This window comes from Lagenorhynchus albirostris, chromosome 1 (assembly GCF_949774975.1).
Source record: "Lagenorhynchus albirostris chromosome 1, mLagAlb1.1, whole genome shotgun sequence".
Taxonomy (NCBI): Eukaryota; Metazoa; Chordata; class Mammalia; order Artiodactyla; family Delphinidae; genus Lagenorhynchus; species Lagenorhynchus albirostris.
Window position 1 is genome coordinate 25,642,591 of NC_083095.1, and position 13,914 is coordinate 25,656,504.

General features: G+C 51.8%; 1 protein-coding gene across 8 annotated transcripts in view; it reads right to left on the reverse strand.

Moving 5' to 3' along the window:
* Nucleotides 1-1,745: 1,745 nt before the first annotated feature.
* The window catches only part of TMEM63C (transmembrane protein 63C), a 70,174-nt gene continuing 58,005 nt past the window's right edge, over nt 1,746-13,914 (reverse strand). For 5 of the 8 annotated variants that reach the window (XM_060129655.1, XM_060129605.1, XM_060129459.1 and 2 more), the window contains 8 exons: nt 13,714-13,800; nt 13,080-13,145; nt 10,203-10,365; nt 9,861-9,966; nt 9,347-9,592; nt 7,006-7,115; nt 5,555-5,623; nt 1,746-2,707 (listed from right to left, as the gene is read on the reverse strand). In XM_060129655.1, coding sequence (XP_059985638.1) covers nt 2,507-2,707; nt 5,555-5,623; nt 7,006-7,115; nt 9,347-9,592; nt 9,861-9,966; nt 10,203-10,365; nt 13,080-13,145; nt 13,714-13,800 — 1,048 coding nt within the window. In that variant the 3' untranslated portion in view covers nt 1,746-2,506. The remainder of the gene's footprint in view (nt 2,708-5,554; nt 5,624-7,005; nt 7,116-9,346; nt 9,593-9,860; nt 9,967-10,202; nt 10,366-13,079; nt 13,146-13,713; nt 13,801-13,914) is intronic. The other 3 variants (XM_060129740.1, XR_009536928.1, XM_060129810.1) reach the window with 3 other exon arrangements.

The following is a 13,914-nucleotide window of genomic DNA, read 5'->3' on the forward strand; positions in this document are numbered from 1 at the left end:
GCTCTAGGCAATACCTGGTCCCCCCGAGGCAGCTCCCTCCAGAGAGGATCAGGTCTGAGAGGCGGGGCTTGGGGGAACAGATGGGGCAGGGGCGGCTGGGAAGTGGGCAGTGGGATGGGGTGGATGGTCGTAGGCGGAGGTCAGTGGGTGAGAAGCGTGTGGGCCGAGAGAGCAGGTTGGAGGGGAGATGCTTGAGGAGGGCCTGGATGTGGCGTGTAAGGAGCCAAAGTACGCCCACACCCGCAGCAGTGACCACGGGAGGTCGAGCGGCTGTGGCCAGGGTCTCCGGGAAGAGTAGAGAAGCCAGTAGACGCAGCAACTTTCCCAACATCCTCACCGTCTTCTCTCAGAACCAGACTGCACTTGACCCAGATTCAGAGGGGGAAGCCCCAGCCATGCTGCCGTAGCATCTGCTGGGACCTTTCCATATGTAGCCTCCACAGGCGGCCAGCAGGGCAGTGGGAGGCGAGACAAGCAGCAGGAACAGTCCCGCAGGGGCTGCGGAGGCCGGGGCGGATGCCAGCAAGTAGTGCCAAGTGAAGGCGAGCCCGCAGGCCAGCTTCGGGCAGGACGGCCCTCGCCACACACCTGGGCGCGGGGCAGGGCCTGGGGCTGCCACCTCCCCATGGTGGGCAGGGCTCCGTGCTGGACTGTCCTGGAAAGGACCACTTCCCCCTGTTGGCTGGTGAAATGCTTGGGGGAGATAGCCCTGCGGGGCCTGGGTTTACGAGGGACCAGCTGGGTATTTCCTCCTTATTCCTACCTGGACGAGGAGAGACAGCCTCCTCCCAGATGAGCCAGGCTCTCTGGAAAGATCCCTCACGCCCAGGTCTGGGCTGAGCTCTCGGGGGAGAGCAGTGTTTGCCCCTCAAGTGCTACTTCTCCTCTGGGGTCAAGCTTGGAGCTTCCGGAGCCAGGATGTGGGCACGGGTGGAGCAGAAGTGAGGCTCAGGTGATCTGAGCTCAGGAGCACGTGTGTGCCCGGCAGCCGGTGGGAAACACCCAGGTGAGGTGAACCTGGACGCCCACCTTCAGTAGGTTGGCCGCAGGGGCCCAGACCTTTGGAGGAGGGCGCTCAGGAGAGCTCTAGAGCGTGCAGATCCCATTTGACTTGGTTCATTCTGGTGCACCCAGACCCTGGCCAGCCCTTCTTCGTGTCTCCCCAGCTGGCTGCCTGGTGGTCCTGATGGGGGCCTGTCCCCAGAGGCCTGCACACCCCCGGCCTGCAGCAGTGGTGGCACCAGCGTTGTTCCCACTCAGGATTCGGCCCCTCCAGGCCTCGGGTGGGGGCCGCCCCGGGAGGGCAGCCTTACTCTGCCTGTCCATGGAGGACGCAGCTCCCGCCTGCGCCCCTCAGTCCCCCGCAGGGCATCCGCAGTGTCTGAGCCAGGACCACACTGGAGGCCACTGGACTGCTCTTCAGTGCAGAGCGCAGGGCGGCCCCGAGAGGAGAGGAGGGGTCCTGCTCGGAGGCCGGGGAGAGGCCAGTGCCTTCAGTTTGCAGCAAGGGCTTCTCACCCTCAGCTACCCCCCACCTTGGTCACCCTGGGGGCCTAGGCACTCAGATGGGTGTGCGGCCGGAGCAGCTCTCAGTGGCCACATCCTCGACCTTGGGGGTCCTCCCATTAGGCCCCGGGGCTTGGGGAGGTATATCGGGTTTCTCATCACTCAGCATTTTGGGAGAAGACCGCCTTCCATGAATTCTGCCTCTGCCCCGCCCACCTTACAGTAACCAGCAGCCTTCATCAAAATGCACACAGGTCCCGTTTAATGAGCCCTGCGTGACCACATCCCAGCTACTCCTGCAGGAACAGAAAGAAGGCTCTCTACCCTGCTGCTCCTGGGGACATCTGATGAGGGGCAGAGGAATAGGAAGGGGCTCAGTCGCCTCCTTTAAGTCTATGGTCTCAGCTGCCCCTTCCTGCGGGCCGGTGCAGAGACTTTCTCTTTACAGATCCCCGTGCAGGGAAACCCGGAGGAGGTGGCCGTCTGTGTCTTGCTGGCGAGGCCAGCACACATACCTTTGCTTCCTCAGACTGCAGGAGAGGGGTGGGCTGGGAGTGAGGGTTAGGGTAGGACAGCAGCAGAAGCTCCTTGGGCAGGGCAGCTGGTGGAAGGGTGGCGAAGACCCCAGAGAGTCTTCAGTGGGCTTCCTCCTGCCTCTTCCCTGATGCGAACCTTCTCCACCATGACCCCAGGAAGTCCCCCAGCCTTCAGTCTCTGCGCTCAGGGCTCCAGCCCCTGCTCCCAAGACATGGTGCTCGCCGGTATCCTCCATCCCATCCTGGGGTCCCTCGACACTGCCTGTCATCTCCCGTTCTAGCTGGTCAGCAGGTCGGGGCCTCCACGTGGCCGACAGATAGCCGGGGCTCCGTTGGGGCCTTCCCAAAGTCTGCAGGAGATAGTGGGGCGGCGGTCCAGGCCACCCTCCTTGCCTCCCCCTGCTGGGCTCTCCCCTGGCCGCCACTCCCGGCTGGCGTCGCCAGGTGGAGGCCTTGGGTCCTGGTCAGTGGTACTGGCTCTGGCCCTCCAGTTCCAGCCCTTCCTGGAACTGGGCCGAGTCCAGCTCCCTTGCAAAGCCCCTCACACCACTCTCCTCTTCTCCCTCTTCCGGCTGTCCGTTCATGGTGCCGTAGGTGTGCCGGGCTGGGGAGGAGGCTGGGGTCAGGTTCATCTCCGGCTCTTGTAGCACGGTGGCCACATACAGCTGCTCGGGACAGAGAGGGGAGATGGGGTGAGGTCACATCTGGGGCAAGTCCCTGGGCACACGCTTCCCCCTCACGCTTTACACGCAGAGCCTCTGCCCCTCTAAGCCGTGGCTCCTCCCTTCTTCCCCCGCAGCCCAAGTTCCGGCCATCCCGCCTGCCCAGCTGCTCTCGATCATTTATCGAGCATCTGTGTGCTCCCTGGGCTGGTTAGTGTGAGTCTCCTAGGCTACTCTTCGTTCAGCACACGTGCCATTTATTCTTGGTTCCAGGTCAGGCTGAACCCAGGGGGTGATGACATGAGTCTCCCTTACACTGGGGTCTGGAGGGACCCCCCCATTCCTGAGCTAGCGCATTTTCTAACACAGCTTCCGAGGTGCAGCCAGCTCCCTCGGGCTGTGTCATTGGTTGGCCAGGATTTGAAACTGAGGCTGCTAGCTGAGGTCTTGGTCATGTGACCTGTGAAATCCAGGCATGGGCCCAGGAATGCCTGGGATGGCAGCAGACTAGAAAAATACAAGAAGTACTAGGGTCAGAGCTGTTTGTCACCCTTTGAAGGGACTTTTAAACCAACTCCTTATTTTGAAAATAGGTAATTATTGGGTAGAATTAAACCTTTCCTGTGGGAATTTATCTCAGTGAAACTAAACAGCCCTAGTTGATGAGAGAACACTCTTTCTACAGAAGAACTGAGGTATTTTCATAAGGCCAAAATAAACCCCACAGATGACTTTTGGGTCCTGGGGGAAAAATGGTAACTGAACAATGGAAGAAGCCAGCAGTCATCCCTGAATCAGGGAGTCACTTCAGCATCATTAATGGCAATAAATGGGATATTATATATTGCCTGGTGTGACTCACAGCACTACCTGTAATGTGTTCTATCTAGCCCCTAGTGTCGAACTTGAATCTATCAAGCCTGTGGATCTAACTTCTAGTTTTCAGGAAATACAGGAGACAGTGTAACCTCCTGTAAGACACCATGAAGAAACAGCCAGAAAAAGCCAGAAGTTGGGACATTCTGCAGGACTCCTGGCTTGGTCTCTCCAACAAGTCATAAAACAGAGACGGTGCTAAAATAAAAGGGACATGCACAGGTGCCAGGTTAATCTAGCACAGAGACTGGACTGGATCTTGGTCTGGACAAGCTGTAAAAGATATTTCTGGAACATGTAGGGCAAGTTGAATATGGACTGGGTATTTGAAGAGGTAAAAATGCATATATGTAGAAAGACAGAGATTGTTAACTTAAAATACAGGTTATAAAATAGTGTACAGTATTATGTCATTAAAAAATATCTATATATCTGAAAAAATATACATTATCAGTGGTCATCTCTAGGTGGTAGAAACATGGACTTTTAATTTTCTTATTTTTGCTTCTCTGTTTTCCCCCCATAATTATCTACAACGCTCAGACTCCTCTGTTATAATAATGAAAGATTTAAAAAAATAAATTCCAGTAATTTGTTTTTTTTAAAGCTCAAAGTCTAGAGTCTGACAGACCTGGTTCAAACCTTGTTCTGCCACGTCCTTGCATAGTAGGTCTAGGGTCTAAATTAACTCACCTTTGTGAGTCTCAGTTTCCCCATCTGTAAAATGAGGATAAAAACCCCCTACTGTGCAGGTTTATCATAAAGATCAAGAGCGAGAATGGTGACGCGTCTAGTTTGTAAGGTTTCAATAACCGATTGATTACAACATTCCAGAGGGGTCATCTTGGAAGGGCCCCAGGGGAGATGCTATGTGAAGAGAGACTTTCCTGCTTCGAAACCTTTGTTGTCTCTCTGGTACTGGAGCTCCTTCTTGCCTGCCACCTCCCAGAGCTCATCGGGCCCTATCTGTAGGGTTCGTTTCAGAGTGAGGCAGACCTGTAGTTCTATGCACCTGGCGTGGGCACATCCGCCCACTGTTGCGTCTGTGAGCTTTCACCCAACGCTGCTGTGACTAAAGGGCCTCCCCTCGCACCGGTCCCTGCCGCCCACTCTGCATTTGCACCAGGCCCCAAACTGTCTTAGGTTCCCCGGTGCTCCAGATTCTCTCTTCGGGGTCTTTGCACAGGCTGATCCTCTTCCTTGAATGCTCTTCCCCCACACACTCTTCCACCTGGTAACCCCTACTCTCCCATTCCTGGGGTCGGATTAGATGTTCCCTCCTCCGGGAAGCCTTCCCTGAGTGCCCAGGCTGGCTGGTACCCTTCTTCAGTGCTCCCCAAGGCACCCTGGCATCGGGGCACGGGCTGACCCGGTACCCTGCTCAGTGCATGCATCAGTGGCCCTGCAGCCACACTTGTGGCCGGGCTGCGGGCGAGCGCTCACGCCCCTCCAGGCTGAGCCACAGTGTGGGAGCCAACGCCCAGCCTGCTGGACCCCCCGCACTCTGAGTCCGGCCTCGTCTCTTCACAAGCTGACGGACTCACTCATCCGGCACGGCCCCTGCCTTACCATGCGGTGCAGACTTCCAATAGCTCGCTGCGGCTCTATCTGCGCCACTCTGCCTGGCCCCTGTGCCCTTGGAGGCAGCCTTCGGTCCTGAGGCTGAGCCCCAGCAGGGCCCTGCGTCTACACGACTGAGCTCCCTGTGGCTGGGTTCGCCCTGACTGTTCTTGTCCTCTCTGAGCTCCTTCTAGAGAATGTCCTGGAGTAAATCCCAGATCTTCTATCTTTCTGAAGGCTCTTCAGCCAGGGCCACGGGCTGCTGCATCAGAGGAGGGGGTCCAGGGACGCCCGGCTCCTCCCCAGTACCCAGGGTGGCCACTAACTGCTGGTATCCCCGCAATGCTGCTGGAGTAGCCCACCCCTGCAAGCACCCGCCTCCCGACACGTCCCAGGTCGAAGGCACTGACTCACAAGGGAAGTTGGCGTGGAGGAGGTGCTGCTGGGCTCCAGGTCAAACACGGTCTCCATCTCCTCCTCGGGCTGCAGCGGCGGAAGAGACAAGGAGGGTCACGGGGTGCCCCCACCCTCCCCACGTCCAGAGAAGCCTGGACCTTAAACTCAGGCTTAAGGGGCCTGCTGCTCCCCTTAAACTCAACTCATCTTCTATTTTTCCAGACCCGCAGTCCAGCTGGCAGGGCTGAAGCCCAGGGGGACAGAGAGTAGACCGGGAAGCTGGGGAGACCCTTCTGAAATATTCCATTCGCAAGGACCACAGTGGGAGAGAGTAAGCAGAGTGGAGGCTGTGGTTCAAAGATGCTTTGACTCTAGGAGAAGCCTTGACTTCCATAATACCTTATCCCCTGCCAGAATTTCCCCTCTATCTCTGTAATGAGATGAGGGGTTAGGTCCCCTGTCACCTTCTGTCTCTAGAATGGACCCTTGAGTAACCAGATCCCAGATCCCGTTGTATTGGGAAGACAGAGCCAGAGGCGTCGTTCGCTCTGGTCCTTCACTAGCGTGGACTCGGGCCAGGGGATAGAGGAGGGTCCAGGTAGAAAGGGCAGCAGGCACCTGTGCCCAGGGCCACAGATACAGAACCACTGGAAGCAAGGAGATTCTCTTCTCAGAGGCTCCCTCCTCTGACTCAGCAGGATGCTAGTACTTTAAATCAACTTTCTTTCTTATTTAAATTCATTTGAAAAGGAAACAATTCACTCTTATGAACAGAAATCCTGTGTCAGTTGCGTAAGCAAGGTTAAGTAGAAAAATAAATGTGTGACCATGAAAAATATAAAATGTTTTAGTCCACTGGAAATCATTCCCGTACACCTGTACGGTCGCTCCACTTTAGGAAGTGCTGATCTAGAGCACACAGTCCTGTTGGCATGGATTAGATCCCTTCTCTAATAATTGGCTCGGCCCCACTGGCAAAGAGCCGAAAGAGTCATGGGGCCCAGGGAGCCAGGCCTCCCTTCCGGACAAGTTCAATATCCTGAGATTCTTAAAAGTGAGATGACTGACCCCTTTCCCCAGGTTATCCTCCTTTACCACCCCCTCTTTTACTCCTTCACTCCATCCTCTCTCTCAAGCCTCCGTGCCTTGGAATAGCCCTCGCGGCTCAGTGGCTGATTAGGCTCACATCGTAGGAGGGATGGGCCAGCAGCCTGTGGTTCGGAGGAGATGAGAGAGGGGAGAAGAGGAGAGGACAGCTGTCTTCCGAATTTCCCTGCCCCGGGAGACGTGATTCCGGGGCCAGCGCTAGGATACATGCAGCACGTACACCCGGCACTGAGTCTGCACATCCCGTCATCAGAGAGGAAGGCAAGAGCCTCTCGTCATCGTGGTGCTTCGGGTGGGCGTCCAGGAGCTGTGTGCCCTGGGACCGGGAGAACCTGCGGAGGAAAGCCAGGCTGGCGACTCACCTCATAGTCAGACGCTTTCCGAATCTTCCCCAGAAAAGTGCCAACGCAGGCCAGTATCATGGAAACGATAAGGGTGGAGAGGGAAAAGAAGGTGATGGCGTGTAGCGGCCCTGCAAGGAGAAGGAAAGGCATGGGCGTGGCGCTTGAGGCCCAGAGCTGTGGGCAGGGGTGCCGGCTGAGATGCCGCCCGGGCTGACAGATGGCTGGGGCCCAGCTCAGCACCCCTGTAGGAGTTTGGAGCCTGGGGCAGAGATGTCCCTGCCCAGTTCTCCCCTTAACAACTTGATCAATGAGCCCAACACAGGGACATCAACCCTCTGTGCTATTTGGCCAGTTTAGGATTTGGCATCCAGTGGATTCCATGAAAAAAATTAATTGACTTAAATATCCACTTAGGTGCCCATTAAACGTCCTCCTTGATGTCAGTTACCTTCCACCTCACGGTCCCTGGGAAGTATCTCAGAGTCACTCATTTATGCCACTGCCCCAAAATACAGTCAGTCTCAGACCCACACCTTTTCTTGTAAGCCCTTTTTAAAAAAATTTTTTTTAAATTTTATACTGGAGTATAGTTGATTAACAATGCTGTGTTAGTTTCAGGTGTACAGCAAATTGACTCAGATATACATATACACGTAACTATTCTTGTTTCAAGTTCTTTTCCCATTTAGGTTATTACAGAGTGTTGAGCAGAGTTCCCTGTGCTATACAGTAGGTCCTTGTTGGTTATCTGTTTTAAATATAGCAGTGTGTACATGTCAATTCCAAGCTCCCAATCTATCCCTCCCCGACCGCCCTGGTAACTGTAAGTACATTCTGTAAGTCTGTGAGTCTGTTTCTGTTTTGTAGATAAGTTCATTTGTTATCATTTGTTTTTTTGAGATTCCACATATAAGCGATATCATATGATACTTGTCTTTGTCTGGCCCTTGTAAGCCTTTTGGAGTGAGTGTGCTCGGTTACACGTGCTAATGGCATGGAAGAGCAATTCAGAATTTTTGTTTGGGGATGTTTGGTAACTTTTTTATGGTAGCAGTTTTCTAACTACATGAATATTGAAAATCAGTCTTTACAGTCAGAAGTTATTGCATAATGATGTTTATTGTTGTGTTTTTATAAAAGCAAAAAATGATAAACAACGTCAATATCCCAACCATGGAGAACTGACTAAAAGTGACAGAATTTCACGCAGACGTTAAAAGGCATGTACTCAACAGTATTTTGATAATGCAAGAAATTGCTCAGAACATAATGTTCAGTGAAGAAACTCAGGATGCAAGTCTGAATAGTATAAAGTGGATATCACAATTTTGTAAAGTAAGAGTAAACCAATTAACTCCCTCCACTTTGCCCTGTCCCCCAAAACGTATGCACAGAGTGAGGTGTGGGAGCGATAGGCATGAGGCTGTAGGGGAGCTGGTAGGTCATTCAAATTTTGATCTTTCAATTTTCTCTATTTTTGATAATAAACATGCAGTTCTTTATACTTAGAAAAAAAGCATTATTAAAAAAATGAAGTCTGCTGGGGCAGGAAAGTCTTCGGGGGCGACAACAAATGGGCAATGCATATAAATAACTGTGAGCTGAACGTTGCCTGACGCCCCTGTGACAGGCAGTGAAAAAACATGGACTTTCCCTTCTCCACACCACTGAGAAGGTTAAGGTCAAGTGTCCTGAGGGAAGGCAAGTGTGGGGGGTGGGGGGGAAGAAGGAGGACGCGGAGGTCAGCATGAGCCTTTTCTGAGACTGGGAAGGGGCTGGCAGAGACTGCTGCCTGGGGCATGGGTGGCTCTGAGGGGAGAGAGCCGGGGGGTTCCAGTATGTGGCCTGTGGGGCCTCTCTCTGTGAGGGTGTCTCTGAGCTCAGCTGGGCGGGGTCAGCAGCTCTGTGTAGCCAAGCTGGCTGCTGGGGCAGGCTCTGAATCCTCCTCTAGGTTTTTGACAACACATAAGACCAGGCATCTTCTAGGATCCCAGAGGGAATGTCTTGCGAGTGGAGCCTGATAGCTAATATTTTATTTCCTGCCAGTCTTGAGTTAGAATGAAGGAATAGGATTTTTTTTTTAATTTTTTGTTTGTTTGTTTTGCTTTGGTTTTGCCCTGAAAGTTGTAAACCAAAATGTATATGATTTGGACCACGCTGGTCCTCCGCTTAGTTTCCAAGGTCTGCCGGGACTCTAACACGAGCCCTCAAGGCCTAGAGAAGGCACTGGGCTTTGCCCTGTTCCACGAGTAACACCTTGCGCTTCCCAGGCTTTTTCTGCTCCTCCAGAGTTGCTGAGGGGTGACGGAGCCACGGGGAACGGGCAGAGGCGGGATGCTGGGGCGGGCTGGGTACCTACCTAACCGCAGGACGGAGAAGAAGAGCATCCAGAGCAGACCCAGGAGCGGTGCGAAGACGGCCTGGTGGACGGCAGCCATGTGGATCTGCTCGTTGAGTTTGGTGGGTGCATAGGAGTAGTACATGTTATAGCGGTCCGTGACATGCTTCATGCACAGGTAGAGTAGCCCTGGGGGCCGGGAGATGGACGCACGCTCAGCGGCCGTCCCGAGGCTCCCCACCCAGGCCTGAGATGCTAGATTCAGGTCTGTCCGAGTGGCAAGGGCCAAGAACAGGCTGTGGGAGCTCCACGGTGCTGACCTCTGGGACCAGCAGCTTCCCTTGAGCCCCTAGAACCTATTCTGTCAACAAACATCCTATGTAAACAGCCACCCAACCCCTGACTGGCTTGGCTCTGACCTGGCCCCTCCCACCCTTCCGACAGGCTGTCCCTCCTGATCTAGGAGGGAGCTGGATGCTGTGGGGCTCCCAGTCCGAGGGTGTGCAGTCCCCAGGGAGCTTCAGGGATGACTCACCGAAAGGAACAATGATGGGGCAGGTGATGCTGTACGCCATCACCACGCTGAAGACGTTCAACGTCCACGCGTACTCGCGCCCATACTGGAAGTCCATGGCCTGGTTCTGGGGCAGAAGGCAGGGGTCCTCCTCAGGTGGCCTGGTCCACTTGGCTTCGCTGCTTCTGTGCTCCTTGTCTGGGATGGCAACCTCCCTTCCAACCCTGGTGTCCGAGAAGCACCTCGCCCCACCTCACCATGCCTCCCACCTCCGGTCCCTCCGTGCTTCTAACAGGCCCCCTTCCTGACACCTGCCCAAGGGAAACTCTGAGGGCTGTGCTCAGGGAAGGGCCTGGCCCTCACCATTCTGATGTGGACTCTCTCCGGCTCCGACCTGGAGAAGAAGAGGCGGGTGGTGTACAGAAAGAGTGACCCCAGGCGCAACAGCTCCATGCCTGTGCCAATCAAAGCTGACGTGATCACGTAGTTGACAAAGAAGGCGCCATTGTCTGGCAGGAACACACACCTGGGTGGAAGACAGCCACAGAAGCCGGGGAAGAGGGAAAGGGCAGAGGTATTGGGAGGAAGGAGGAGAGAGAGGAAACGAATTGAGGAAGTGGGGATGGGGTGGAGGTAGAGATGGGGAGAATAGCTTTCAAATACAGTCATCCCTCGGTATCTGTGAGGGATTGGTTCTAGGAGCCCCTGCGGATACCAAATCCGGGGATGCTCAAGTCCCTTACATGAACTGGCATAATATTTGCATAGGCACATCCTCCTGTATGCATCCTCCTGTATACTCTAAATCATCTCTAGATCGCCTATAATACCTAACACAATGTAAACAGCTGTAGATACAACGTACATGCTGTGCAAGTAGCTGCCTGCACACAGCAAATTCAAGTTTTGCTTTTGGGAACTTCCTGGAATTCTTTTCCTGAATATTTTTGATCTGCAGTAGGTCAAATCCGAAGATGTGGATATGGAGGGCTGACTGTATACATGTGTTCTCAGACCAGTTTAAGTTAACAAGGGCCCTTCTGAGCAGGGCTGGGGGTGGTCTATGGCATTTGTGGATGGGTTAGGAGATACATGCACTGGCTTGCTCTAAAGAAGGGTTGTTTGACGAATGGATAAAGAAGATGTGGTACATGTATACAAAGGAACATTACTCAGCCATGAAAAGGAACGAAATTGGGTCATTTGTAGTGACGTGGATGGACCTGGAGACTGTCATACAGAGTGAAGTAAGTCAAAAAGAGAAAAACAAATATCGTATATTAACACATATATGTGGAAACTAGAAAAATGGTACAGGTGAACCGGTTTGCAAGGCAGAAATAGAGACACAGATGTAGAGAACAAACGTATAGACACCAAGGGGGGGAAGCGGGGAGCGGGTGGTGGTGGTGGGATGAATGGGGAGATTGGGATTGACATGTATACACTAATATGTATAAAATAGATAACTAATAGAACCTGCTGTATAAAAAATAAATTAAAATAAAATTCAAAACAAATAATAAAGAAGGACTGTTTGACTTGGATCCACAGACCCTGGAGAGTCCATAAGTAGAATTTTGCGGGTCTGTGACCTTGAATAGGGAAAAGATTACGTCTTCACTTTCTCCGATTTAGCACCTCCTTCCATTAAGAGCATAGGCAACAAATCACAGCGATGTCAGCCATAGCCATGAGTCTGTCACCAGTTGAAATGAGGTATTTTCATATCGTGTTGTACTTATTGCTGAGCTCTTACGATACCATTTGTGCTCATCATCGTTTCAAAATGATGCTAGTTATTAGTCAGGCCACTAAATTAGACATGCTAAATTCACATGATTGAGACTTTTCTGTCTGCACATGCGTGTTTCACATAGCTAGCTGGCCGACCTCAACTAGTAGTCATTCAGCCACCTGAATGGGTGGTCACACTGCCTGTTCTCACGTTGGTGACCCAGGCATCTCTGTTGCTTTCCAGTGTCTCCATCTACACAATTCTGTCACCTTCCTTGAAAAGAGAAATCTGTAAGCCCCTGGACATATTTCATAACTCCTTCAAACACTATTCTTTCTTGACGGCATCAGAGTTGAGTCATGAACTCACAATTCTTTTCTTTCTCATATACAAACTGTATTGAAGATAATGACCTAGCCAAAGATGAACTCACTCATCTTGGGAAAAAATCAACTTATTACAGTTATAGTTTAATTGTAGAAAGCTTGGAGAATTCTGGTCCTTGCCCTATATAAAGCAAGCTATGAAAGCTTGCATGTCATTTGCAATAATATACCTTTGAAATTTGGAACCCTAAAACCAAAACAAAACAAAAAAGAAAGTGGCTGGATATCTAACACGACATGCATGTTGCCTTGTCAAAAATCCACTCCCCTGCCCAACTTAATATTCTTCTTCTAGGTAAGTAACATCACCTTTCACACCGATGCCTTTAAAACAGTAAAATGTAACTTTTGCTTGCCTACCTTTAGAATACATCAGCCTATTATTAAACGTGTTAATAGAGATTGCATTACAAATTTGAATTTTAAAGTATTTTGATAACTATGTTTCAGCATAATTGGTTTTTGTTATAACCCAGGTATTCTGTACGTTTAAAGAAATCTGCTCAGTACAAGTAAAACTGGCAAAATCTGAACAAGCTCTGTGGATTGTTTCAACGTCAATTTCCTGGTTGTGATACTGTACTATAGTTATGCAAGATGTTACCATTGGGGGAAACTGGATAAAGGGTACATAGGGGGCTTCCCTGGTGGCGCAGTGGTTGGGAGTCCGCCTGCCGATGCAGGGGACACGGGTTCGTGCCCCGGTCCAGGAAGATCCCACATGCCGTGGAGCGGCTGGGCCCGTGAGCCATGCCGCTGAGCCTGCGCGTCCGGAGCCCGTGCTCCACAATGGGAGAGGCCGCGGCAGTGAGAGGCCCGCGTACCGCAAAAAAAAAAAAAAAAAAAAAAAAAAAAAAAAAAGGTACATAGGACATTTTTGGGGGCAATTTCCCTCGAATCTATAATTAGTTCAAAAACTTCATTCAGAGAAGGAGTCCCTGGGCTTTACCCCCAAAAGGGTCCGTGGCACAGGAAATGTTAAGAGGCTGCCTAATGAGAGTGTTAGCATGCATTCATCTCTACCTGTATGAGCAAATAAAGGATACACATATCCACCTGGTGTGAAGCCCCAATGCACATTGGGAGTACACCTGAAACATGCACTCTAGTACTCACTGGAACCTGATGGATGCCTGTTCCAGATAGTAGATGTCAAAGAGCCAGCGGAAAAAGACATCCAAACTAGAATAAAGAATCAAGCACAAGAAAAAGAACAAGAATAAAGCAGACCCTTCAGTTAATGAATCTATGACCTAAGGCCTGGGGTTCAGTTCCTCCTGGTCTGGCCTCCTTCCTTTCAACCTCCCTTGCCCAATCCCCAAAGACTCTTGCATCTTAATATTCTAGCTGGCCAATCCACACTGTCTCTCTTCTTAATGCTGGGCGCTAACCCTTTGGCCTTTCAGCTCAAGGCCTCCCCTCTAGCAAACCTTCGCCAGCCATTGCTCCCACAGTGTTCTCTCCCTCTTCCGAATTTCTACTGCACATTCTTCCCACCTTGGGCTGTCAGTTAGCTGATAGGTACAGCTTGTTTCCCCAGCTGGAGGATAAGCTCTTTGAGGTCAGAGTTCATGGCTGACAGCCTAGAGTTCACATGATACCTGACTCATGCTAAGCTCAGGACAGGCGCTGGACTGTCATTTGAGGAATGGATTTGCAGCAACCAGAGGTGGGCCTACAGTGTCTGAAAGAGGAGGTTCCAACTCTAGGGTGAGCCTGGCTGACAGAGAGAGAATTGGAGGTGAGGTACCTGGTCAGTCCCATAGAGGGCAGAATGACCACCATAAACACCAGAAAGATGTAGCACTTGTGCACTATGATCAGATTCTGAGCTGATCTAGAAGGAAACAAAGAGAGACATGATAAGAACCAAACGCCTTACTACAGAATGAAGAGAGAGAGAGAGACGGCTACCTGGCCTAGAAAATGGTTTCACAGTGCATACCAGTGC